This window comes from Bombus fervidus, chromosome 14 (assembly GCF_041682495.2).
Source record: "Bombus fervidus isolate BK054 chromosome 14, iyBomFerv1, whole genome shotgun sequence".
NCBI classification, from domain to species: Eukaryota; Metazoa; Arthropoda; class Insecta; order Hymenoptera; family Apidae; genus Bombus; species Bombus fervidus.
This window is the reverse complement of record NC_091530.1, coordinates 6,348,084-6,374,856: the sequence shown is the minus strand read 5'-3', so window position 1 is coordinate 6,374,856 and position 26,773 is coordinate 6,348,084. Positions and strand designations below refer to the sequence as shown.

At 32.3% G+C, this 26,773-nt stretch overlaps 3 protein-coding genes across 4 annotated transcripts; all 3 read right to left on the bottom strand.

Moving 5' to 3' along the window:
• Nucleotides 1-33: 33 nt before the first annotated feature.
• On the bottom strand, nucleotides 34-19,349 carry LOC139993933 (antichymotrypsin-2-like). 2 transcript variants are annotated; one of them, XM_072016126.1, is made up of 8 exons: nucleotides 19,196-19,338; nucleotides 3,601-3,722; nucleotides 3,348-3,530; nucleotides 3,010-3,220; nucleotides 2,659-2,873; nucleotides 2,379-2,564; nucleotides 2,153-2,288; nucleotides 34-312 (listed from the first exon to the last, which is right to left on the bottom strand). In XM_072016126.1, the coding sequence occupies exons 1-8, from the start codon at nucleotides 19,203-19,205 to the stop codon at nucleotides 152-154; spliced, it is 1,224 nt and encodes a 407-aa protein (XP_071872227.1). In that variant the 5' UTR covers nucleotides 19,206-19,338; the 3' UTR covers nucleotides 34-151. The 2 variants fall into 2 exon arrangements, with proteins under 2 accessions (XP_071872227.1, XP_071872228.1); XM_072016127.1 differs by lacking the exons at nucleotides 34-312; nucleotides 2,153-2,288; nucleotides 2,379-2,564; ... (2 more) ...; nucleotides 3,348-3,530; nucleotides 3,601-3,722 and adding exons at nucleotides 14,423-14,969; nucleotides 15,762-15,897; nucleotides 15,968-16,153; ... (2 more) ...; nucleotides 16,911-17,093; nucleotides 17,202-17,323 and having other exon boundaries at nucleotides 19,196-19,349.
• Nucleotides 6,262-12,355, bottom strand: LOC139993936 (antichymotrypsin-2-like). The gene is made up of 8 exons (XM_072016132.1): nucleotides 12,242-12,355; nucleotides 10,278-10,399; nucleotides 9,987-10,169; nucleotides 9,650-9,860; nucleotides 9,308-9,522; nucleotides 9,028-9,213; nucleotides 8,822-8,957; nucleotides 6,262-6,883 (listed from the first exon to the last, which is right to left on the bottom strand). The coding sequence occupies exons 1-8, from the start codon at nucleotides 12,249-12,251 to the stop codon at nucleotides 6,744-6,746; spliced, it is 1,203 nt and encodes a 400-aa protein (XP_071872233.1). The 5' UTR covers nucleotides 12,252-12,355; the 3' UTR covers nucleotides 6,262-6,743.
• A 1,994-nt stretch (nucleotides 19,350-21,343) lies between the features above and the next one.
• LOC139994417 (antichymotrypsin-2-like) lies at nucleotides 21,344-26,624 on the bottom strand. The gene is made up of 9 exons (XM_072017028.1): nucleotides 26,613-26,624; nucleotides 26,183-26,255; nucleotides 24,088-24,209; nucleotides 23,835-24,017; nucleotides 23,497-23,707; nucleotides 23,155-23,369; nucleotides 22,890-23,075; nucleotides 22,684-22,819; nucleotides 21,344-21,891 (listed from the first exon to the last, which is right to left on the bottom strand). The coding sequence occupies exons 1-9, from the start codon at nucleotides 26,622-26,624 to the stop codon at nucleotides 21,737-21,739; spliced, it is 1,293 nt and encodes a 430-aa protein (XP_071873129.1). The 3' UTR covers nucleotides 21,344-21,736.
• Nucleotides 26,625-26,773: the final 149 nt, after the last annotated feature.

Genomic DNA, 26,773 nt, shown 5'->3' with positions numbered 1-26,773 from the left:
TGTATTGTTGACAAAGGAGTAAAATAATGCAAATTTGAGGCGAATGCAATACATTTATTGTGAGACAAGGTATTATTAGAATGCTTATAACTACGGAGTACATGAATTAATTATCACATTACTATGATATTACTATATGACATTATTGTTCTTAGATTTTTGGTTCTCTAACAAAACCACAGAATAATGTTGTGTTAATATCATTTTCCTTATCATCATTTATAGTTTTTATGATATAATAAAAGAATGGTTGATTAATTATGAACGTTATTATCTTTATATAAGTACCCTTTCTCCTCGTTACAGCGCGACCTGCAACAAAGTTATGCCAAACATCATATTTAAGTGTAAAAATGGAACAGAAACAGCAATGTGAAGCGGATATATACACGTTGGCTATCGGAAATCACACACGCATACGTGGCTGAAGGCACTACGAACTACCCAAAACTCAGGGACCCCTATTTCATATCCGTGAAACAAAATTATCTAAATATTGATATTCTGAATGTGGGAAGCTACTTGTTCCTTGAACAGCGATAACGAACGTTAAATCAATATTTCAGCAAGTTTTCCTCTGCATGTTACCATCAGACTCTAGTTTTCGAGATGTTTACAGAAACTGTCGGTAGCAGTACAGTGAATAGTACCTATATTTGTTCGTACGTTACAGGACATGCGTTAGCCTTGGTTGTCAGCCACCATGCGGTGGTTGGATAAACTGACAACTAATCTTACATAAACTTTAAACAAACGATAAGAATCAACTTTGAGTCAGGTGTCATTTTGTCCGGTCGGTAAGCAGTCACTGCAACTAGTGTATCTTATGTTTTGCGGGCTCATTCCGCAGCGCTAATTTTTTGCCATACTGAACCCGAGTCCCCTAGGACCATGGGGGTTGGAGTTACACCTAACCAGCGCGCAAAGTACCCAGTACCTTGCTACCTGTATTAGGTAGGCCTGCAGGGCCTGTCACTCATCTCAGGTCGAACGGGGCGTTTTCTAAGCCCTACCGTCTCTCCAGGACGGCACCGGAGCAGTTGGTACGCTGCTCACCCGCCGACGGACCGTTCAGGAGTGCTGGTGGAGGGGGGCACCCGCACCCCTTAAACGGCCGTCTTGCCAGCATCTTGGCTTAAACCACTGCCAAACCCGAACTGGTCGAGTAGAGGGATCGCTACTCCCTCCGAGCTCACACTCGCCCCTCGTGGTACCATTCTAAGTCATTGGTCGGACTATCGTGTGGATGTACGGCCACGTTACTGCTCGGCGACCTGCTAACCTTGCTCGGCAGACTCAGATGGGACTCACGTAAGCGGAGGCCTGAAAGTACTTTTGTACCCGGGACTTATCCCGACGGTCCGACCCTTGGCATCAGGATCGTGGGTGCGCTACTATCCAAGGCCACGTAGAGAGAGCATAACCGCGGTCAAGCGCATTACACTTCCGGCTATTCCTGCGGTGTACATAGAGGACTCACGTAAGCGGAACGCTTGTCCCGACGGTCCTCCCTGGCTGCGGGAACGTGGGTTTGCCAGCCCCACAGACTCCCATAGACAGTCCCATAGACTCACATAAGTGAGCCCTCCCTGTGGAGGGCAGTCACTGCAGTGGTACCGTGAGCTGTTTGCGCACGATATTTTTAAAATATTTATAACTACAGTCGAATCTCATAAAGTGAAAAACGTCTGTATGATTATAAAATTCGGTAAGCCAAAGCATCCGTGATTTAAAGATTTTTCGCATTTTACTTCTAAATTCGAGACGACCAAAGGTTGACATATATATAAGTAAGTACATAATCAGCAATGCATACATTTATAAAGCAGCAAAATAAAAATGAGTTAATGTCGATACAAGCAAATAACCATACGACTAACTATACATCTACAATCAATCATGCATTAAATTAACTTCAACCTTATCCGTAACAAGAATATAATTAAGATTTTTATTTTCGTTTTCCCTTTTTATTTTGCTAAGGACATTATAGCATCATCTCATAGAAAATACGATTAGATATAGATTTAGCCTAACTAGTGATGTGAGAGATAATTGCAAGTCATCCTGTAGCCATGAAGCAAGTTATACAAAGCGATATTTTGCTTAATTTAAATATAAGCTGAATAAGACTGATGGTTTATACACTTACGAGTAACAACAACAGCTTCACTTCCTTCTTCATTCACTTCAATGTATGCCTTTTGTATAATATGACTAATATCTAAACCTTCACCATCAGCAATGCCAGAAAAATCAGCACCAGCGAACGCATCAGTCAAACCCATCTACACAAAATAGGAATTAAAATATAAGAAATAGTTATTTTTACATGAGATTTTTACATATATATATATATATGTATATAATGTAAATACCTCTATTAAGACATTCCTAAGATCTATGTTACTTTCCACCTTGAACTTTGGTAACCATAATTTCACATCTTCCGCATGTCCTTGACTTATAATGTTCGTTAAACTTGTATTTTGTAATTTTTTCTCAACATCAGATAGACCATCAATTCCGTTTGGAAGAATTATGACCATACTCAATTCGTTACCCTACAAGACTTATTTGCTTCTTTTTGTATTTCATCAAGTTTTACAAAGATGCAGCATTTTTTAATACATTATTGACTTTCTCTTCTAAACTTACCTTGTATGGTATTACAACGAATTTAGCATTTAAATCTGGAAGGTCTCCATATTTGTATTTACCTCGTCTATGCATTGTAGGAACATCTTTTACTTCGACTTTACTAATATGAAATGGCATATCGCTAGTCAACTTAGGGTCGAAATTATCTTTCCATTGGCCTTTAAAATATACTGCATTGACAAGTACTAATTTAGTCATGCCATTTAGCATATCTGTTTACAAAAAAACATTGATAATAACAAAAAACGACATAATATAGTTAGAAATAAAGAAGCTAGAATACATTCAATCAAAAATTTCTATAGTATTTTCTTTATACTTTAATAAATAAAATAAACATATACAAACCAGCAGTTATAAGCTCTTTAATGAGATTATTTGTATTTTGTTCGACCCAACTATTAATAATATTTGCAGCTTCCTTATTTTGAGCAAAGTTTACCAATTGAGAAGCAGAGCGGAAATAAACTTCAGTTAAATCTTTGTAACTTGGTTTCAAATTTAAACTTGCTGCTAAGAAGGCTTTATTTGCAACAACCAATTTATTGTCTTTCACGTTCTACATTAAAATGTGAAAAAAATATCATATAGCGTAGAATAATGCATTTGTTATTTTATATTAATAAATTTACAATTTATACTATACATTAAAATAATAAAAGTAAAGGTATGTGAGAGACACCTACGTTGAGATTATCAATAAGTGACTGATAACCAGATGTGGCAAGACTCTCTGAAGTTGGCAGATGAAGTACATTTCTAAACTGGGCTTCTGTGTTTCCACGAGCTCCAAACGCTGTCATCGCAAGAACAATACTTGCACTTAAAGGGGACGTTATAAGGTTGCCAAGATTGTGTTGTACCACAGTCTGAAAACAATAAGTGTCTTATAATTTATTCATCAGTATTTGAAATAAATTTTAAATTCGACTATTTTACCTGGAAAAATGAAGAACTAAATTGATTTACACCTTCCACAACGGAGCGCAGAGCTTCAACATTTTTCTCTGCCTCTGACATTGTTATTAGGGTAAGAGCCACCAACCAGAAACTTCTTATTACTAAAAACAGTTTGGTAACATATTGTAATTAAGAACTGGCAGTATAGATTGTATTGTAAATCTTAATAATAAAATTCTTGCTCTATAAACTTGGATGATTGTGCGAAATTGATTTCTGTTTTTTTTAAACACATCTTATACGCTTCCTCATTAGCATACCCTTGCTTTCAAAAAGAACTTCTTAAATATCATGGCCGTTCCTGAATAATTCCAAGTTATACGAATATTTAGGCTGACCTCTTATCATCCGCGTAAGAAGGTTTGCTCGCGTGCAGGGATATTTTGGCAGACTTTAATTAGCAATAACTAAAAGCTTTAGCCAAAAACACAATATTTTAATTCACAATTTTCGTCTTTTTTCGGCTCCAAGAGTCACCACCTAAATTTTCGGAAACCTGCTGCCGAACACCCTGTATATAGCTTTTTCGTAGCATACACTCAACAAAAATATCAATAAAAAACAGTAAGTTTTTATTTAATATCATTAAAAAATATGCTATAAAGGACATAAACTAGTAAATGATTAACATTATTATTTAGAAATATTATTGCACTGTAAAATTGTTGGGGTCAAGAGATCGAAGAGATCGTCGATCGGGTCTTGAGACTTAAAGACAACATTATTCATACAGTGGAAATCTCGGAAATAACAACAAAGTGTCGTTCAGAAATACGTATTTCTGATACACATTAAACTCCTTTGCTTGTTGTAATAACATCCTTTGTTATAAAAGTGAAAATGACGGAGATTGAATGTATATAAGGAAAATAATTATTTGAAGTGGAAGGATTAAACGAGGATTAATTGATTTCATTGACTATCGAAGAGAGATTGTGTATAGTTTAAAGAGTACTTGACCTACGTATTTATCAGTAGTAGCACTTCAAATATGTAAGTTTTCTTTTTTACGTAAGGAGCCCACATAATCGCTTCATAACAACATTATAAACGGATTATTATGAAAAGTATCAATAAGATAATGAAAATCTTAATCAGAAAAAATGACCCTGATATTTTTAATGATATCTGCTTCCTATCTCGCATCACGGAAATTAGTATTCAATATTTGTCATTTGATGAAATATGTTATGAACATATAAATATGTATATTCATATACACATTCTGTCAAAAAATGTATCTGACTCAATGAAATAAAAACATAAGTAATCCATAATAGGTATGTGTACCAAATTGTAAGCGTTGCACAAATAGCACATTTCCCGTATAATATATCAGTACCTGTTGACACCTTCTTGAAACAATAAAAATACATTCTCTTCATCTGTGCACACTTACACTACTGCGTACGCTGTGCTCCATACGTTGGTATAAGGGCACTGTGTTTGAAACTGCCCACAATTCGATGAATCGGAATGTTCCACAGATCAATTAATTCATAATTGCAGTTTGAAGCGCTAATGCTTGAAGTGAGGTTCGAATAACAATTGCGCATGCGTAACAAAATAAACGCTGAGAAATCTGAAGAACCTTCAGTAGCAATAGAAAGAAGCATAGGAGTTGGAAATAAAATATATTTTCCAGCTTAACTACTTGAAATAAAAAATGTATAGATATAATATATGATATTAAGGTAATTACGCTTTATAAAACATTTTCGTCATTATGTGACAAATTGAATTTATTTTATAGTAATAGTCAGGCTACTAAAAGTAAATTGGAATTCTATAGATTTTATAAATAACGAATAAGAGACATTTATAAGTAAATTTTGTTTAAATAAGCAAACTTCGTAAGTATGTAGGTATGTTAGTGCATGTACGCAATGTATAGGGTCAAATATTTTATATACTAAAACTATTTTACGTATCAAATAATACGCATTAAATATATAACAAAATTATTTTACAATTTATTTGATTCGCTATTTGTATATATTTACAAAAAAGTGTTTTAAATAGGCGAGATGAGAAGTACAGAAAAATATAATAAAAATGGCTTTACCTAATAAACAGTAGTACTGTTCTTGTTGAGTGCCTGGTTGGAAATGATCCCAAATAGTATCTTGCAGGTGTTGCTAGCTACAAAGAAAATAGTTACATCTGTATGTCGAAAATGAGGTAATCGGTAAGATTATTCGTGAAATTCTTGATGCACAAGTGTATTATGTGTAATATGGATTAATGCCAAGTGAATTAATGGAAGGGTAGGGTATAAAAATTTGTCTTGTAAGAAAGAAGGAAGAAATTTACTTCTCGATCGTTTTAGAGTATTGTAAAATATATAATGAAATATTTTCGATCTTTGTCATTTCTTGATGATTTTATTCTACATATCGGGCATAAAATTTGACGTACAATAAAAGAAAATTTATGCTTTCTCGTAATATTAACAATTAATATCCATACCGCGAAAAGAAGCTCTATTTTTATTGCAACATTCCTCATGATTAGGATTTTCTGAAAAAGTTTGAAACCACAAATTGATTCCCGTGATCGTTGTGGGCGGCAGTTTGGCGGTCAAGGTGGTGGTTTTGACTTATCAACGCAACATGGTCTACAAAGGTCGCATAAATAATATTTTTCTTGTGAATATTTGTTTGTTTGTATTTTACAGATTTGGCGCAATAATAATTAAACGAAAATCAAACTATGATTTAAAAGGTACGAGAGAAAGAAAAAGAAAGAGAAACAAAACAATACTAAAGGAAAAGTTTCCTATTACAGGAAATATTTTGGATCATGTAAAAACAATAAATATTAATAAACTTCCTCTTTCTCGTTTTTAAGTTATTATAGGTATATGCAATATCTCTTTACCTCATCTTTATCTATAAATATCTTTATGTATCTATATATATAGTGTTGACGACAGTGTAAAATAATGCAAATTTGAAGCGAATAAAATACATTTATTACGACACAAGGTATTATTAAAATGCTTAAGGAAGTATTAATGCTACGGAGTATACAAAATAATTATCACGTTACTATGATATTGCAATTATGACATTACTGTCCTTAGACTTTGGGTTTGTTCACAGAACCACAGAATAATGTTTTTAAGGATTCTTAACGTGTCCACTGAATAGCATTACGATGTCTCGATTTTCTGCTTGGCTTTTATAAATAGCATAATAGAACGGCCGATTAATTTTCATTAGAGTCCAACTGGGATACGAGTAATATGTAAGCACCACTCCTGGAACAAATTTTATATAAGCTTTTTTAATACCGTTTTAGCAAATGTACAGATCAAACTGAATCTCTACAATTTTTAGGATATCTTAATGTATCATAGGGGAAACGATTCTGAATAGCTTTTTCCTATACATGTAACCACCGCACAGTGTCAGCTTTCGAGATATCCGGAAAAGGCTGTCGGTACCAGTGTCGACCGGATAAAATAGCGTCTGAGACGAACTTACTGCTTCACTCTTGTTTATAATTTATATAGATTTGGGTTGGGAGTCATATAATACAACCGCTATGAGGCGGCCAACATCAACCAATACTAGCGCGTACGCTGTCACAAATGCATAGCTATACACAGAAACGAAATACAATGGCATCTGCTGCATTTTGCAAATATTCCGTGATCTAAGAGATTCCATCTCTTCCTAGTATACGAAAATATTGTAGAAAATGCTGAATTTTACAACATATCCAAAAATCATCGAAATCGGTGCGTTAGTGTTATGGTAGCAATGGTTACATTAACACTACTTGTAATAACTAACGATTTTAGGATACGTAATACATTACGATATCTTGATTGAAATTGAAAAATGGTCGAACGATCCTCATCACTGGAGTAGGAAAGGCAATATGCTTTTTCTGGCGTAAGAGCAATGTAATCCAAATTTAAAGTGAATGCAACACATTTCTCGTAGGACAAGGTATTATTAGAATGCTTATAACTACGGAGCACACGAATTAATTATTATATTACTATGATATTACTATTATAACACTACTGTTCTTAGATTTTGGGTTTGTTGACAGAATCGCGAAATAATGATAAGCTAATATCATTTTCTTTTTCATCGTTCATAGTTTTTGTGATATAACGAAAAAGAATGGCTGATTAATTTTGAACACCGCTATATTACGAATCATTGTATCTATAAGGATGCCTGGAACATAATTATGCCAAACATTATACTTAAGTGTACGAAGATTATTTAAATATTGATATTTGGAATATGGAAAGCCACTTTTTCCTTGAAAAACGATAACGAATGCGTTAAAATTGAAAGTTTATTGTAAAACAAGACAATTATTAAGGAAGCTGCTATATTTTGCCTATAAAATTAACTATATCAAATTAAATTCCTAAATCGAGGATATGTTGATTTGTAGGAACCAAATGGAACATTACATATATTAACTCTGTACCTCAAAATCGTTAGATATATATCACACAGGTTGGCGAGTCTATAATAATTCGATGAATACCCTGCCTTTTTAGCTTAATAATTGCTTACTATCTATTTGCTCCGTAATTTTTCAAAAATCCCTATAACGTAAATTATATACGAACACACACATACACACACACATCCACGATATTTTTAAAATAGTTATAAATGCAGTCCATTAGATGAACAACCTCTGTAAGATTATAAAACTCGATAAGGCAAAACATTCATGATTTAAAGATTTTTCGGTTTTTATCTCGAAATTAGAGACGATCGAAGGTCTTGTGAAGTGTACAAATATTCCATTCCAACTTATAAAGCTGCAAAATAAAAAGAAATTTGTCGTGATACAAACGCATTGTAACTAATTATACGTGCTCTTTCATGCAAGTTAATCATGCTTTTAATTAATTTCAATCCTATCAGTGACAAGATTGTAACGAAGATTTTTATTTTCTTCTTTTTTCTTTTCCTAAGTACATTACAACATCGTCTCATAGAAAATATAAATAGATATAAAATTAGCCTAAGTAGTGATATAACAGACGTCTGCGAGTCATCCTGTAGCTATTAAGCAAGAATAGTGTGAAATAAATAAAAAAGAACTTCTTGTCATATTACATTACTTTTTGAATATTTTCACACCTAGTACATGCACAAAGTGATATTCTGCTTAATTTAAATATAAACTGCATAACATATAATGTTTATTCACTTACCAGTAGCAGCAGCAGCTTCGCTTCCTTCTTCATTCACTTCAATGTATGCCTTTTGTATAACATCACTGATATACAAATTTGCACCATCAGCAATATCAGAAAAATCAGCATTAGTAAATGCATCAGTCAAACCCATCTACGTAGAATAGGAATTAAAGTATAAAAAATAGTTATCTATAGATGAATTATACTTTATATATATATACCTCTTTTAAGACATCATTGAGTTCAAGCATACTTTCCACCTTGAACTTTGGTAACCATAATTCCATTTCTTCCTCATGTCCAAGACGTAGAATGTTCGTTAAATTTTTATTTTGTAATTTTTTCTCAACATTAGACAAACCATCAATTTCATTTGGAAGAATTATGATCATATTCAATTCGTCACCCTAGAAAATTTAAATGCTTCTTTTCATATTTCACAAAGTTTTACAAACAAGAAGCTTCTTTTTATACATCAGTGCCTTTTTCTTCAAAACTTACCTTGTATGGTATTACAACAAATTCAGCTTTTAAATCTGGAAGTCTTCCGTATTTGTAAGTAACTTGTCTATACATTGTAGGAACATTTTTCACTTCAACTTTACTAGTATGAAATGGCATATCGCTCGTCAACGTAGGGTCGAACTTTTCTTTCCATTGGCCTTTAAAATATATTGCATTGACAAGTACTAACCTTGTTGTGTCACTTAGCATTTCTGTATACAAAAAACATTCATAACAACATAAAACTTCATAGTACAAATTGAAGTTAGAATGCATTCAATATACATTTTCTATAGTATTGTCTTTACATCGTAATGAATAAAATAAACATATACAAACCAGCATTTATAAGCTCTTTAATGAGATTATTTGTATTTTGTTCGACCCAACTATTAATAATATTTGCAGCTTCCTTATTTTGAGCAAAGTTTACCAATTGAGAAGCAGAGCGGAAGTAAACTTCTGTTAAATTTTTGTAACTTGGTTTCAAATTTAAACTTGCTGCTACGAAGATTTTATTTGCAACAGTCAGTTTATTGTCTTTAATACTCTACATTAGAACATGCAAAAAATATCAGGTAGCGTAAAATTATACATTTATCATTTTATATTAATAAATTTACAATTTTATTATACATTAAAATAATAAAAGTAATTGATTGGCAGAGATACCTACATTGAGATCATCAATAAGTGACTGATAACCAGATACGGCAAGACTATCTGATGTTGGCAGATGAAGTACATTTCTGAACTGTGCTTTTGTGTTTCCACGAGCTCCGAAACCGGCCATAGCAAGAACAACACCTACGCTTAGAGGGGACGTTATAAGGTTGCCAGGATTGTGTTTTACAACAGTCTGAAAACAATTTTCATCTCTATAGTCTATTTAGCTTCAATTATCTACAATATAAATAAACATTTCATAAACAGCATTTACAATAAATTTTTAGTTCCACTATTTTACCTGGAAAAATGGAGAACTAAATTGATTTGCACTCTCCACAACGGAGCGCAGTGCTTCAACATTTTTCTCTGCCTCTGACATTGTTATTAGGGCAAGAGCCACCAACCAGAAACTTCCTATTACTAAAACAATTTAGTAACGAATTGTTACTAAAAACTGGCAAAATAGATTGTATTGTAAATCTTAATAATAAATCTTTTGCTGTGTAAGGTTTGAAGATTGTGCAAAATAGGTCTCCGCTTTCTTTAAACACATCTGGTGCACAGCTTGCTCGCTTCCTCATCACCATACCCTTGTTTTCAAAAAGAACTTCTCAAATGTCATTGCAATTTCTGGATAATTCCCAGTCATACGAAGGTGGTGAAAACATTGGCAACGAATATAGTAAATATTTCTTTCGGAATGATTTCTCTATTGCTACATAGTCATGTTTTAGGTATTTTGAAGCAAAAAGGTAGCACAGTTTTGGAAGAACAAAATCATTTCTTACGGTTAACGTGGAACTTTCAGAGAACTAAAGATATCAAATTAGAGTGTTACTTGGATGTATAGTGCGTGCAGTGCGCGTGGTGTGTAAAACTGGAAGATAGAATACTGCACCATATTCATGAAAATCGAAGAAGACAAATTTTTACAAATGGATAAGTTGGACAATCCAACGCATTTCCAATTTTCCCGCGAGGATATTATTTACCGGAGAGGGAACATTTAATAAATGTGGAATGACAAATATACGTAACGAATATTTTTGGGCAAGTGAAAATCCACACGCATTCAGGAATGGTTTATGCAAGATGGTGCACCACCTTATTCTACCAACGCAGTGTAACAGTACTGATTCGGCTGCTTTGGAAACAGGTGGATAAGTTGAAAAGGACCTGTGCCTTGACCTGCTCGGTCTTCAGATTTAAATTCCTTCGACTTTTACTACTGGAGAAACATAAAGACACAATACGGCAGAATTTGGAGAGAAGAGGCACGCTCCGTTTACACAAAAATGTCGAACATCTATTGTAATTTGTTCCATTTTTATGGCTACTCGCGGTCAGGACATATGGACATATGGACATATGGACACTAGTAGCAGCAAAGGATTAGGGGCAACATTAATCCGCTATAGTAGAAAATATCATTAGGTGGTTTGCGATGTGCTCTTATGGATTTCAACGAGTAAGCTGGCTTAATGTTCAATTCACCATTTCTTCTATTCCATGATTTGTACGGGCTAAGCTGCAGCTCATGTATCGTTCGAATTGAGGATCACTGTGTGCCCCGCTACTTAGGCTGACCTCTTTTCGTCCGCATAAAGGGGCTTGCTCACTTGCAAGGATACATTGCCCGATTTTTAATTAACGATAACTAAAAAATAAAGCCGAGAGCGCAATTGTTTTCTTGATTTTCGACGTCAATAATCATCCCTTAAATTTTTGGAAACCTGTAGCCAAACACTCTATATATACCTTTCATGCAGTGAAATATTTAACATACACGTAAATAAAGTATCTATAAGAAACAATAAGTCTATATTTAATATTATTAAGAAATATGCTATAAAACACATAAACGTAGTAGAAGACTAAACATCATAGTTAGTACTATGACACTGTAAAAATGTTAAGGCCAAGAGGTCGAAGAGATCACCAGTCAGGTCTTAAGACTCAAAGACAGCATTTCAGTTCTGCTGTAGAAATCTCGAAAATAACAATGAAGTATCTTTTTGAAGTACGTATTTCTGAAACACAATAAACTCGTTTGCTTGTTGTAATAACACCCGTTGATGTGTATGTAGAAATCACGAAGATCGAAGATATAAAAGGAAAAATAATTACTTGGAGATGGAGATTTAAATATTTATTAATTGATTTCCATGAACTACCGATGAGAAATTGTGTATATTCGGTATAATCAGAGACGAAATTCGCAATAACCTGCATTGTCAAGTACACATATATAAATTTACTCACGTATACGCATGGTTACAATCGGCTTGTTTCACTGGTTAATCCTCTTCAAATGTTAAATGCAGACTGCAAGAAGAAACGTCTGAACAAATATAAAAACGCGATAAAAAGAACCTTAGGAAAGCCTTGGCAGTGGACAGATCGAACCTATCAAGAATCGGTAACGCATGAACAGCCAATCACGAAGTACACATTCGATTGATCGATTCGAGATCAAACAAACATGAATTTTAAATCTCACTTGTATTCCACTCTATATCCCAAATGGGCTTGATATTACAAACATAAACAGGGCAGTGATATTGCGACTATTATTATCGGGAAAAATGTGGATTTCCCCATATTATCTAACAAACATCATTAAATTGCTGTTAACATAAATATTTACATATATCTATTACATGTCTTCTCTGTAACCAGTGATTTTACACAAATTCTGTTTGTTCATTCGAATAATTTTTAAATGTGATGTATTATTTGAAAGTCATTTGTGTAGAAGTTGCAATTTCTTTCTTTGAATTCTATTCGTTCTTCTATAAGATACTTGTCAAAATTCCAATTCTACGGAAGAAACAAATTTTGACGCTTTTGTTATTTTGCATTAGAGTGCAATGTATTTTTTTTTTATAGTTGCAAGAAGTTACCGAGTTTAAATTTGAATGTATAATAAAAATTACATATTTGCATGGGCTGTATGAAAATTTTTCTAGAATAGCGACGAATTAGCTTTTTTATCAGCGACTTATTTCGATCGATGTTTACGTTAGATGCGAGACCTACGCACGAATTAGGAGGTATCGCTAATTAGAGTATGCTCTACCAGTAAGAAAGCGACAAACATATTCTGAGAATAATATGCATGTGTAGATTCTCCTAGAAGTGCTAGTAGAAAATAAAAAAAGATAGGCACGTAATATTGTTATTAGTCTACAATGATAAATTATGTATACCATGTTTCGAAATTGATCATTTAAGTAATTAAAGTACAAAATATTAGTTTTTTATTTTATTACAAATCTGAGCAAATTAAATTATAAAGGAAATAAAACTTTTTTTTACCACATGTCCTTACTTTAATGAACGAGGAAAGGCTTAAAATTATCGATTTAGACCTGAAGAGTATTTCCAATACATTTATCAATAGTAGCTTCAAATTTGTAAGTTTGTTTGTTACGTAAGGAAACAACATAATCGCTTGAAAACATTTTAAAAGGAATATTATCAACAGTGACCTTGACCTACTTAGTGATGTCTCCTTTCTATCTCCCATCACGGAAATTAGTATTACATATTTGTCATTTGATGAAACAAATTATGAGTATATAAATACGTATGATTCATGTACATACGCTGTCAAAAAATTTATCTGAGTCAATGAAATAAAAGCATAAATAATCCATAATAGGTATATTTACCAAATTCTAAGCGTTGTACAAACAGCACATTTCTCGTATAATATACCAGTACCTGTTGACACCTTCTTGAAACAATAAAAATACGTTCTCTTCATCTTTGTACACTTACCATACTGCGTACGTTGTGCTGCGTAGTAAGCACTGTGTTAGAAACCGCCCACAACTCGATGAATCGCACTGTTCGACAGATCGATTAATCCATAGTTTAAAACGCAAATCCTTGAAGTTAGATTCGAATAAGAATTGCGCATGAGTAACAAAATAAACGCTGAGAAATCTGAAGAACCTTAAGTAGTAATAGAAAGAGGCATAGGAGTTGGAAATAAAATATATTTTCCAGCTTAACTACTTGAAATAAAAAATGTATAGATATAATATATGATATTAAGGTAATTACGCTTTATAAAACATTTTCGTCATTATATGACAAATTGAATTTATTTTATAGTAATAGTCAAATTTATTTTATAGTAATAGTCAGACTATTAAAAGTAAATTGAAATTTTATAGATTTTATAAATAACGAATAAGAGACATTTATAAGTAAATTTTGTTTAAATAAGCAGACTTCGTAAGTATGTAGGTATGGGAGTACATGTATGCAATGTACAGGACCCAATATTTTATACACTAAAACTATTTTACGTATCAAATAATACGCATTAAATATTTAACAATATTATTTTGTAATTTATGGGGCAATAATAATTAAACGAAAATTAAACTATGATTTAAAAGGTACGAGAGAAAGAAAAAGGAAGTGGAACAATACTAAGGAAAAAGTTTCATTTACATAAGTTAACATTTATTATGAGACAAGGTATTATTACAATGCTTATAACTAGAGAGCATACGAATTAACGCTTTATCTTTCTCATTATTTAAACAGTAATTTGTTATTTAGTACTAAGGTACCTTTCTCAGTTGCGTCAGTTGCGTTGATTTGTAAGCTCCCATAGTTTTATACCAATTTGAAAAACATGCCGTTCGCGATGAAGGAAAAGAATGATATTGGAGAGTCTAAACCCAAACAGAACCGGCGCCAGGGAGAATCTGCGCCTGAGTTGCCGGTCGAACGTGCGTATGCTGTTGAACCGCTAGCGGTCAGTAAAGTGTTAACTATCACATTACTATGATATTGCTATTATGATACTACTGTCCTTAGAGTTTGGGTTCGTTAACAGAACCGCAGAATAATGAGAGTGTTATATCATTTTCTTTTTCGTCATGCATAGTTTTTATGATATAATAAAAAAAAGGCTTATTAATTCTCATCCTCGTTCTGTAAGGAATACACATGAAGTCCATCATGGGATCTGGAACAGAATTATGCCAAACTTTTATACTACTAAACCAAACTATTATATATTAATATATCATCGCATATTAATTAAACACACATTATAGGAACATAATTTCTAAGGAACAATAACAGAGCAACAGGAACGATGTGAAGCAAATATTTTCACGTTCGCTACCGGTTGTCCCACATGCATATATGTGGAACGACATAAAGAGGATATTATAAGAGGTTACAACATGGACCATATTTAAAAATATATGTAAAATAATAATAAAACATGTAAAAATGAAATGTAAATGCAGTCAAATCTCATTAAGTAGAAAACCTTTGTTATATAAGAGTATAAAACGCGATAAGGCAAAGCTTTCATGATCTAAAAATTTCATTTCATGAAATAAAAGAAATTAATCACGATGCAAGCGCATTGTAACTGGCTGCACATGCTCTTTCACGCAAATTAATCATGGTAACTATCATGCAATTAATCGTGATTTTAATTAATTTCAATCCTATCAGTGACAAGATTCTAATGAAGATTTTTATTTTCGTTTTTTTTTTCCTATGTATATTACACCATCATGTCATAGAAAATATGCATGGATATAAAATTAGCCTAAGTAGTGATATAACAGACGTCTGACAGTCATTCTGTAGCCACAAAGCAAGAGCAGTATAAAATAAATGAAAAAAACTTCTTATCGTATTAAATTATTTTTTTAATATTTTCATATTTAATAGTTGCACAAAGTGATATTTTGCTTAATTTAAACATAAACTCCATAACATAACATGTTCATTCACTTACCATAAACAGCGGCAGCTTCGCTTCCTTCTTCATTCACTTCAATGTACGCCTTTTGTATAACATCACTGATATGCAAATCTTCACCATCAGCAATCTCAGAAAAATCAGCAGTAGTAAACGCATCAGTCAAACCCATCTACGTAGAAGAGGAATTAAAATATAAAAGATAGTTATCTATACATGAATTATATTTTATATATATATACCTCTATTAAGACATCATTAAGTTCAAGCATACTTTCCACCTTGAACTTTGGTAACCATAATGCCGCTGCTATCTCACTTCCTTGACTTAGAATGTTCGTTAAACTTGTACTTTGTAATTTTTTCTCAACATCGGACAAACCATCAATTTCATTTGGAAGAATTATGACCATACTCAATTCGTCACCCTAGAAGATTTATTTGATTAAGTTTTCCTCAGCAGCAGCTTCTTTTTATACATTATTGACTTTTTCCTTCTAAACTTACCTTGTATGGTATTACAATGAATGTAGCATTTAAATCTGGAAGTACTCCAAGTTTGTAATTACCATGTCTATACATTGTAGGAACATCTTTTACTTCATCTTTACTAATGTGAAATGGCTTATCGCGCGTCAACGTAGGGTCGAACTTATCTTTCCATTCGCCTTTAAAATATATTGCATTGACAAGTACTAACCTTGTTGTGTCACTTAGCATTTCTGTATACAAAAAACATTCATAACAACATAAAACTTCATAGTACAAATTGAAGTTAGAATGCATTCAATATAAATTTTCTATAGTATTGTCTTTACATCGTAATGAATAAAATAAACATATACAAACCAGCATTTATAAGCTCTTTAATGAGATTATTTGTATTTTGTTCGACCCAACTATTAATAATATTTGCAGCTTCCTTATTTTGAGCAAAGTTTACCAATTGAGAAGCAGAGCGGAAGTAAACTTCTGTTAAATTTTTGTAACTTGGTTTCAAATTTAAACTTGCTGCTACGAAGACTTTGTTTGCAACAGCCAATTTATTGTCTTTCACATTCTACATTAAAACATGAAAAAAATATTATATAGCGTAGAATAATGCATTTGTTATTTTATCTTAATAAATTTACAATTTAAGCTATACATTAACATAATAAAAGTAAAGGGATGTGAGATACCTACATTGAGATCATCAATAAGTAACTGATGACCAGATGTGATAGCACTCTCTGATGTTGGTAGATGAAGTACATTTCTAAACTGCGCTGCTGTGTTTCCACGAGCTCCACAAGCAGTCATAGCAAGAACAATACTTGCACTTAAAGGGGACGTTATAAGGTTGCCAGGATTGTGTTTTACAACAGTCTGAAAACAATTTTCATCTCTATAGTCTATTTCGCTTCAATTATCTACAATATAAATAAACATTTCATAAACAGCATTTACAATAAATTTTTAGTTCCACTATTTTACCTGGAAAAATGGAGAACTAAATTGATTTGCACTCTCCACAACGGAGCGCAGTGCTTCAACATTTTTCTCTGCCTCTGACATTGTTATTAGGGCAAGAGCCACCAACCAGAAACTTCCTATTACTAAAACAATTTAGTAACAAATTGTTACTAAAAACTGGCAAAATAGATTGTATTGTAAATTTTAATAATAAATCTTTTGTTATTTAAGGTTTGAAGATTGTGCAAAATAGGTCTCTGCTTTCTTTAAACACATCTGGTGCACAGCTTGCTCGCTTCCTCATCACCATACCCTTGTTTTCAAAAAGAACTTCTCAAATGTCATTGCAATTTCTGGATAATTCCCAGTCATACGAAGGTGGTGAAAACATTGGCAACGAATATAGTAAATATTTCTTTCGGAATGATTTCTCTATTGCTACATAGTCATGTTTTAGGTATTTTGAAGCAAAAAGGTAGCACAGTTTTGGAAGAACAAAATCATTTCTTACGGTTAACGTGGAACTTTCAGAGAACTAAAGATATCAAATTAGAGTGTTACTTGGATGTATAGTGCGTGCAGTGCGCGTGGTGTGTGAAACTGGAAGATAGAATATTACACCATATTAATGAAAATCGAAGAAGACAAATTTTTACAAATGGATAAGTTGGACAATCCAACGCATTTCCAATTTTCCCGCGAGGATATTATTTACCGGAGAGGGAACATTTAATAAATGTGGAATGACAAATATACGTAACGAATATTTCTGGGCAAGTGAAAATCCACACGCATTCAGGAATGGTTTATGCAAGATGGTGCACCACCTTATTCTACCAACGCAGTGTAACAGTACTGATTCGGCTGCTTTGGAAACAGGTGGATAAGTTGAAAAGGACCTGTGCCTTGACCTGCTCGGTCTTCAGATTTAAATCCCTTCGACTTTTACTACTGGTGAAACATAAAGACACAATACGGCAGAATTTGGAGAGAAGAGGCACGCTCCGTTTACAAAAAAATGTCGAACATCTATTGTAATTTGTTGCATTTTTATGGCTACTCGCGGTCAGGACATATGGACATATGGACATATGGACACTAGTAGCAGCAAAGGATTAGTGGCAACATTAATCCTCTATAGTAGAAAATATCATTAGGTGGTTTGCGATGTGCTCTTATGGATTTCCACGAGTAAGCTGGCTTAATGTTCAATTCACCATTTCTTCTATTCCATGATTTGTACGGGCTAAGCTGCAGCTCATGTATCGTTCGAATTGAGGATCACTGTGTGCCCCGCTACTTAGGCTGACCTCTTTTCGTCCTCGTAAGCAGGCATGCTCATTTGCGGAGATATTTAGGCCGATTTTTAATTGACATAACTAAAAAACAATGCAGAAGGCGCAATCCTTTTTCTTAATTGTTAGCGTCAAGAATCACCCCTGAAATATCCGAAAACCTGTAGCGTAACACCCTGTGTATAGCTTCTACGCAATGAAATATCTAACATGGACCCAAAAAAATATATAGAAAATGCAATAAATTTTTATTTAGTATCTTTAAGAAATATGCTACAAAAGAAATAAACTGGTGAACGACTAAACATTATTATTGGGAAGTATTTTTGCACTGTAAAAATGTTAAGGCTAAGAGGTCGAAGAGATCATCACTCTAGTCTTCAGACTCACAGACAGCATTTCAGTCCTACTGAAGAAATCCCGAAAGTTACAACAAAGTATCGTTTTGAACTACGTATTTTTGAAACGTAATAAACTCGTTTGCTTGTTGTAATAACATCCGTTGATGTGAATATAAAAATTACGAAGATTGAGGATACAAAAGGAAAATAATTACATGGAGATGGAGGTTTATATTATTATTAAGTGATTTCCATGAACTACCGAAGAGAAATTGTGTATACTCGGTATAATCTAAGTTAACGGTATAATTAAAATCGGTATAATAAAGAGATCTATGATAACCTGCGTTGTTAAATACAGATATATAAGTTTACTCACATATGCGCATGGTGACGATCCGCTCGTTTTATTGATCAATTCTCTTGAAAAGTTAAATGTATACTGCAAGAAGAAACGTCTGAACGAATATGAAAACGCGATAAACAATCTCAGGAAAGCCCTGGCAGTGGACAGAGCGAACCTACCAAGGATCGGTAATGAACAAGTAGCCAATTACGAAGTATGCGATTATTTGTATGTTCGCACAGACCAAACAAACATAAATTTTAATAAATTCCATTGGTATTCGACTTTATATACCAAATAAACAGAATGATACAAACATAAACAAGGCAATGTTATCGCGACTAATATTGTAGGAAAAAATGTGGATTTCCCCATATTATCTAACAAACATCATTAAATTGCTGTTAACATAAATATTTACATATATCTATTACATGTCTTCTCTGTAACCAGTGATTTTACACAAATTCTGTTTGTTCATTCGAATAATTTTTAAATGTGATGTATTATTTGAAAGTCATTTGTGTAGAAGTTGCAATTTCTTTCTTTGAATTCTATTCGTTCTTCTATAAGATACTTGTCAAAATTCCAATTCTACGGAAGAAACAAATTTTGACGCTTTTGTTATTTTGCATTAGAGTGCAATGTATTTTTTTTTTATAGTTGCAAGAAGTTACCGAGTTTAAATTTGAATGTATAATAAAAATTACATATTTGCATGGGCTGTATGAAAATTTTTCTAGAATAGCGACGAATTAGCTTTTTTATCAGCGACTTATTTCGATCGATGTTTACGTTAGATGCGAGACCTACGCACGAATTAGGAGGTATCGCTAATTAGAGTATGCTCTACCAGTAAGAAAGCGACAAACATATTCTGAGAATAATATGCATGTGTAGATTCTCCTAGAAGTGCTAGTAGAAAATAAAAAAAGATAGGCACGTAATATTGTTATTAGTCTACAATGATAAATTCTGAATAGCGTGTTCCGAAATTGATCATTTAAGTAATTAAAGTACAAAATATTAGTTTTTTATTTTATTACAAATCTGAGCAAATTGAATTATAAAGGAAATAAAACTTTTTTTTACCACATGTCCTTACTTTAATGAACGAGGAAAGGCTTAAAATTATCGATTTAGACCTGAAGAGTATTTCTAATACATTTATCAATAGCAGCTTCAAATTTGTAAGTTTGTTTGTTGCGTAAGGAAACAACATAATCGCTTGATAACATTTTAAAAGGAATATTATCAACAGTGACCCTGACCTACTTAGTGATGTCTCCATCACGGAAATTAGTATTACATATTTGTCATTTGATGAAACAAATTATGAGTATATAAATACGTATGATTCATGTACATACGCTGTCAAAAAATTTATCTGAGTCAATGAAATAAAAGCATAAATAATCCATAATAGGTATATTTACCAAATTCTAAGCGTTGTACAAACAGCACATTTCTCGTATAATATACCAGTACCTGTTGACACCTTCTTGAAACAATAAAAATACGTTCTCTTCATCTTTGTACACTTACCCTACTGCGTACGCTGTGCTGCGTAGTAAGCACTGTGTTAGAAACCGCCCACAACTCGATGAATCGCACTGTTCGACAGATCGATTAATCCATAGTTTAAAACGCAAATCCTTGAAATTAGATTCGAATAAGAATTACGCATGAGTAACAAAATAAACGCTGAGAAATCTGAAGAACCTTCAGTAGCAATAGAAAGCAGCATAGGAGTTGGAAATAAAATATATTTTCCAGCTTAACTACTTGAAATAAAAAATGTATAGATATAATATATGATATTAAGGTAATTACGCTTTATAAAACATTTTCGTCATTATATGACAAATTGAATTTATTTTATAGTAATAGTCAGACTATTAAAAGTAAATTGAAATTTTATTGATTTTGTAAATAACGAATAAGAAACATTTATAAGTAAATTTTGTTTAAATAAGCAGACTTCGTAAGTATGTAGGTATGGGAGTACATGTATGCAATGTATAGGACCCAATATTTTATACACTAAAACTATTTTACGTATCAAATAATATGCATTAAATATTTAACAATATTATTTTGTAATTTATGGGGCAATAATAATTAAACGAAAATTAAACTATGATTTAAAAGGTACGAGAGAAAGAAAAAGAAAGTGGAACAATACTAAGGAAAAAGTTTCATTTACATAAGTTAACATTTATTATGAGACAAGGTATTATTACAATGCTTATAACTAGAGAGCATACGAATTAACGCTTTATCTTTCTCATTATTTAAACAGTAATTTGTTATTTAGTACTAAGGTACCTTTCTCAGTTGCGTCAGTTGCGTTGATTTGTAAGCTCCCATAGTTTTATACCAATTTGAAAAACATGCCGTTCGCGATGAAGGAAAAGAATGATATTGGAGAGTCTAAACCCAAACAGAACCGGCGCCAGGGAGAATCTGCGCCTGAGTTGCCGGTCGAACGTGCGTATGCTGTTGAACCGCTAGCGGTCAGTAAAGTGTTAACTATCACATTACTATGATATTGCTATTATGATACTACTGTCCTTAGAGTTTGGGTTCGTTAACAGAACCGCAGAATAATGAGAGTGTTATATCATTTTCTTTTTCGTCATGCATAGTTTTTATGATATAATAAAAAAAAGGCTTATTAATTCTCATCCTCGTTCTGTAAGGAATACACATGAAGTCCATCATGGGATCTGGAACAGAATTATGCCAAACTTTTATACTACTAAACCAAACTATTATATATTAATATATCATCGCATATTAATTAAACACACATTATAGGAACATAATTTCTAAGGAACAATAACAGAGCAACAGGAACGATGTGAAGCAAATATTTTCACGTTCGCTACCGGTTGTCCCACATGCATATATGTGGAACGACATAAAGAGGATATTATAAGAGGTTACAACATGGACCATATTTAAAAATATATGTAAAATAATAATAAAACATGTAAAAATGAAATGTAAATGCAGTCAAATCTCATTAAGTAGAAAACCTTTGTTATATAAGAGTATAAAACGCGATAAGGCAAAGCTTTCATGATCTAAAAATTTCATTTCATGAAATAAAAGAAATTAATCACGATGCAAGCGCATTGTAACTGGCTGCACATGCTCTTTCACGCAAATTAATCATGGTAACTATCATGCAATTAATCGTGATTTTAATTAATTTCAATCCTATCAGTGACAAGATTCTAATGAAGATTTTTATTTTCGTTTTTTTTTTCCTATGTATATTACACCATCATGTCATAGAAAATATGCATGGATATAAAATTAGCCTAAGTAGTGATATAACAGACGTCTGACAGTCATTCTGTAGCCACAAAGCAAGAGCAGTATAAAATAAATGAAAAAAACTTCTTATCGTATTAAATTATTTTTTTAATATTTTCATATTTAATAGTTGCACAAAGTGATATTTTGCTTAATTTAAACATAAACTCCATAACATAACATGTTCATTCACTTACCATAAACAGCGGCAGCTTCGCTTCCTTCTTCATTCACTTCAATGTACGCCTTTTGTATAACATCACTGATATGCAAATCTTCACCATCAGCAATCTCAGAAAAATCAGCAGTAGTAAACGCATCAGTCAAACCCATCTACGTAGAAGAGGAATTAAAATATAAAAGATAGTTATCTATACATGAATTATATTTTATATATATATACCTCTATTAAGACATCATTAAGTTCAAGCATACTTTCCACCTTGAACTTTGGTAACCATAATGCCGCTGCTATCTCACTTCCTTGACTTAGAATGTTCGTTAAACTTGTACTTTGTAATTTTTTCTCAACATCGGACAAACCATCAATTTCATTTGGAAGAATTATGACCATACTCAATTCGTCACCCTAGAAGATTTATTTGATTAAGTTTTCCTCAGCAGCAGCTTCTTTTTATACATTATTGACTTTTTCCTTCTAAACTTACCTTGTATGGTATTACAATGAATGTAGCATTTAAATCTGGAAGTACTCCAAGTTTGTAATTACCATGTCTATACATTGTAGGAACATCTTTTACTTCATCTTTACTAATGTGAAATGGCTTATCGCGCGTCAACGTAGGGTCGAACTTATCTTTCCATTCGCCTTTAAAATATATTGCATTGACAAGTACTAACCTTGTTGTGTCACTTAGCATTTCTGTATACAAAAAACATTCATAACAACATAAAACTTCATAGTACAAATTGAAGTTAGAATGCATTCAATATAAATTTTCTATAGTATTGTCTTTACATCGTAATGAATAAAATAAACATATACAAACCAGCATTTATAAGCTCTTTAATGAGATTATTTGTATTTTGTTCGACCCAACTATTAATAATATTTGCAGCTTCCTTATTTTGAGCAAAGTTTACCAATTGAGAAGCAGAGCGGAAGTAAACTTCTGTTAAATTTTTGTAACTTGGTTTCAAATTTAAACTTGCTGCTACGAAGACTTTACTTGCAATAACCAGTTTATTGTCTTTAAAACTCTACATTAAAACATGTAAAAAATATCATATAACGTAAAATAACACATTTATTATTTCACATTAATAAATTTATAATTTATACTATACGTTAAAGCAATAAAAGCAAAGGTATGTGAGAGATACCTACGTTGAGATTATCAATAAGTGACTGATAACCAGATGTGGCAAGACTCTCTGAAGTTGGCAGATGAAGTACATTTCTAAACTGGGCTTCTGTGTTTCCACGAGCTCCAAAAGCTGTCATAGCAAGAACAATACTTGCACTTAAAGGGGACGTTATAAGGTTGCCAGGATTGTGTTTTACCACAGTCTGAAAACAATAAGTGTCTCATAATTTATTCATCAGTATTTGGAATAAATTTTAAATTTCACTATTTTACCTGGAAAAATGAAGAACTAAATTGATTCGCACCTTCCACAACGGAGCGCAGTGCTTCAACATTTTTCTCTGCCTCTGACATTGTTATTAGGGAAAGAGCCACCAACCAGAAACTTCTTCTTACTAAAAACAATTTGTTAACATATTGTAATTAAGGACTGGCAGTATAGATTGTATTGTAAATCTTAATAATAAAATTCTTGCTCTATAAACTCGGATGATTGTGCGAAATTGATTTCTGTTTTTTTTAAACACATCTTATACGCTTCCTCATTACCATACCCTTGCTTTCAAAAAGAACTTCTTAAATATCATGGCCGTTCCTGAATAATTCCAAGTTATACTAATATTTAGGCTGACCTCTTATCATCCGCGTAAGAAGGTTTGCTCGCGTGCAGGGATATTTTGGCCGACTTTAATTAGCAATAACTAAAAACTTTAGCGGAAAACACAATATCTTTATTCACAATTTTCGTCTTTTTTCGGCTCCAAGAGTAACCTCCTAAATTTTCGGAAACCTGCCGCCGAACACCCTGTATATAGCTTTTTCGTAGTGAAACGTCTAGCATACACCCAACAAAAATATCAATAAAAAACAGTAAGTTTTTATTTAATATCATTAAAAAATGTGCTATGAAAGACATAAACTAGTAAAAAATAAACATTATTATTTAGAAGTATCATTGCACTGTCAAATTGTTAAGGCCAAGAGATCGAAGAGATCGTCGATCGGGTCTTGAGACTTAAAGACAACATTATTCATACAGTAGAAATCTCGGAAATAACAACAAAGTGTCGTTTAGAAATACGTATTTCTGATACACGTTAAACTCTCTTGCTTTAATAACATCCTTTGATATAAAAGGTAAAAATGACGAAGATTGAATGTATATAAGGAAAATAATTACTTGAAGTGGAAGGATTAAACGAGGATCAATTGATTTCATTGACTATCGAAGAGAGATTGTGTATAGTTTAAAGAGTACTTGACCTACGTATTTATCAGTAATAGCACTTCAAATATGTAAGTTTTCTTTTTCACGTAAGGATCCCACATAATCGCTTCATAACAACATTATAAACGGATTATTATGAAAAGTATCAATAAGATAATGAAAATCTTAATCAGAACAAATGACCCTGATATTTTTAATGATATCTGCTTCCTATTTCGCATCACGGAAATTAGTATTACATATTTGTCATTTGATGAAATATGTTATGAACGTATAAATATGTATATTCATATAGACATTCTGTCAAAAAATGTATCTGACTCAATGAAATAAAAACATAAGTAATCCATAATAGGTATGTGTACCAAATTGTAAGCGTTGCACAAATAGCACATTTCCCGTATAATATATCAGTACCTGTTGACACCTTCTTGAAACAATAAAAATACATTCTCTTCATCTGTGCACACTTACACAACTGCGTACGATGCGCTCCATACGTGGGTATATGGGCACTGTGTTTGAAACTGCCCAAAATTCGATGAATCGAAATGTTCCACAGATCAATTAATTCATAATTGCAGTTTGAAGCGCTAATGCTTGAAGTGAGGTTCGAATAACAATTGCGCATGCGTAATAAAATAAACGCTGAGAAATCTGACGAACCTTAAGTAGTAATAGAAAGAGGCATAGGAGTTGGAAATAAAATATATTTTCCAGCTTAACTACTTGAAATAAAAAATGTATAGATATAATATATGATATTAAGATAATCATGCTTTATAAAATATTTTCGTCATTAGGTAATAAATTGAATTTATTTTTTAGTAATAGTCAGGCTACTAAAAGTAAATTGGAATTCTATAGATTTTATAAATAATGAATGAGAGACATTTATAAGTAAATTTTGTTTAAATAAGTAGACTTCGTAAGTATGTAGGTATGTGAGTACATGTATACAATGTATAGGATTAAATATTTCATACACTAAAACTATTTTACGTATCAAATAATACGCATTAAATATTTGACAAAATTACTTTGTAATTTATTTGATTCGCTATTTGTATATATTTACAAAAGAGTGTTTTAAATAGGCGAGATGAGAAATAAAGAAAAATGTAATAAAAATGGCTTTACCTAATAAACAGTAGTACTGTTCTTGTTGAGTGCCTGGTTGGAAATGATCCCAAATAGTATCTTGCAGGTGTTGCTAGCTACAAAGAAAATAGTTCCATCTATATGTCGAAAATGAGGTAATCGGTAAGATTATTCGTGAAATTCTTGAAGCAAGTGTATTGTCTGTAATATGGATTAATTCCAAGTGGATTGATGTAATGATAAACGGTGTACAAAAATTTCTCTTGTGAGAAAGAAGAAAGAAATTTACTTCTTGATCGCTTTTGAGTATCACAAATGATATTTATAATGAAACATTTTAGATCTTTCTAAAAAATATAATAAGTGACGTCACTTCTTAATAATTTCATTATAGAGCATATAAACCGACATATAATAGAAAAAATTTTATACTTTTTCGAAATATTCACGATTGCTCTATTCTTATCACAATATATCTCATGATTAGGATTTTTCTGACAAAGTCCGCAACCACAGATTGATTCCCGTGATAGTCATATTAGTTATTTTTATGAAATACATCTATATTATTGTATATGCGTACTATTAGTTTATAAAGATTTCAAGTTTCGTTCGATAAAAATTATTGAA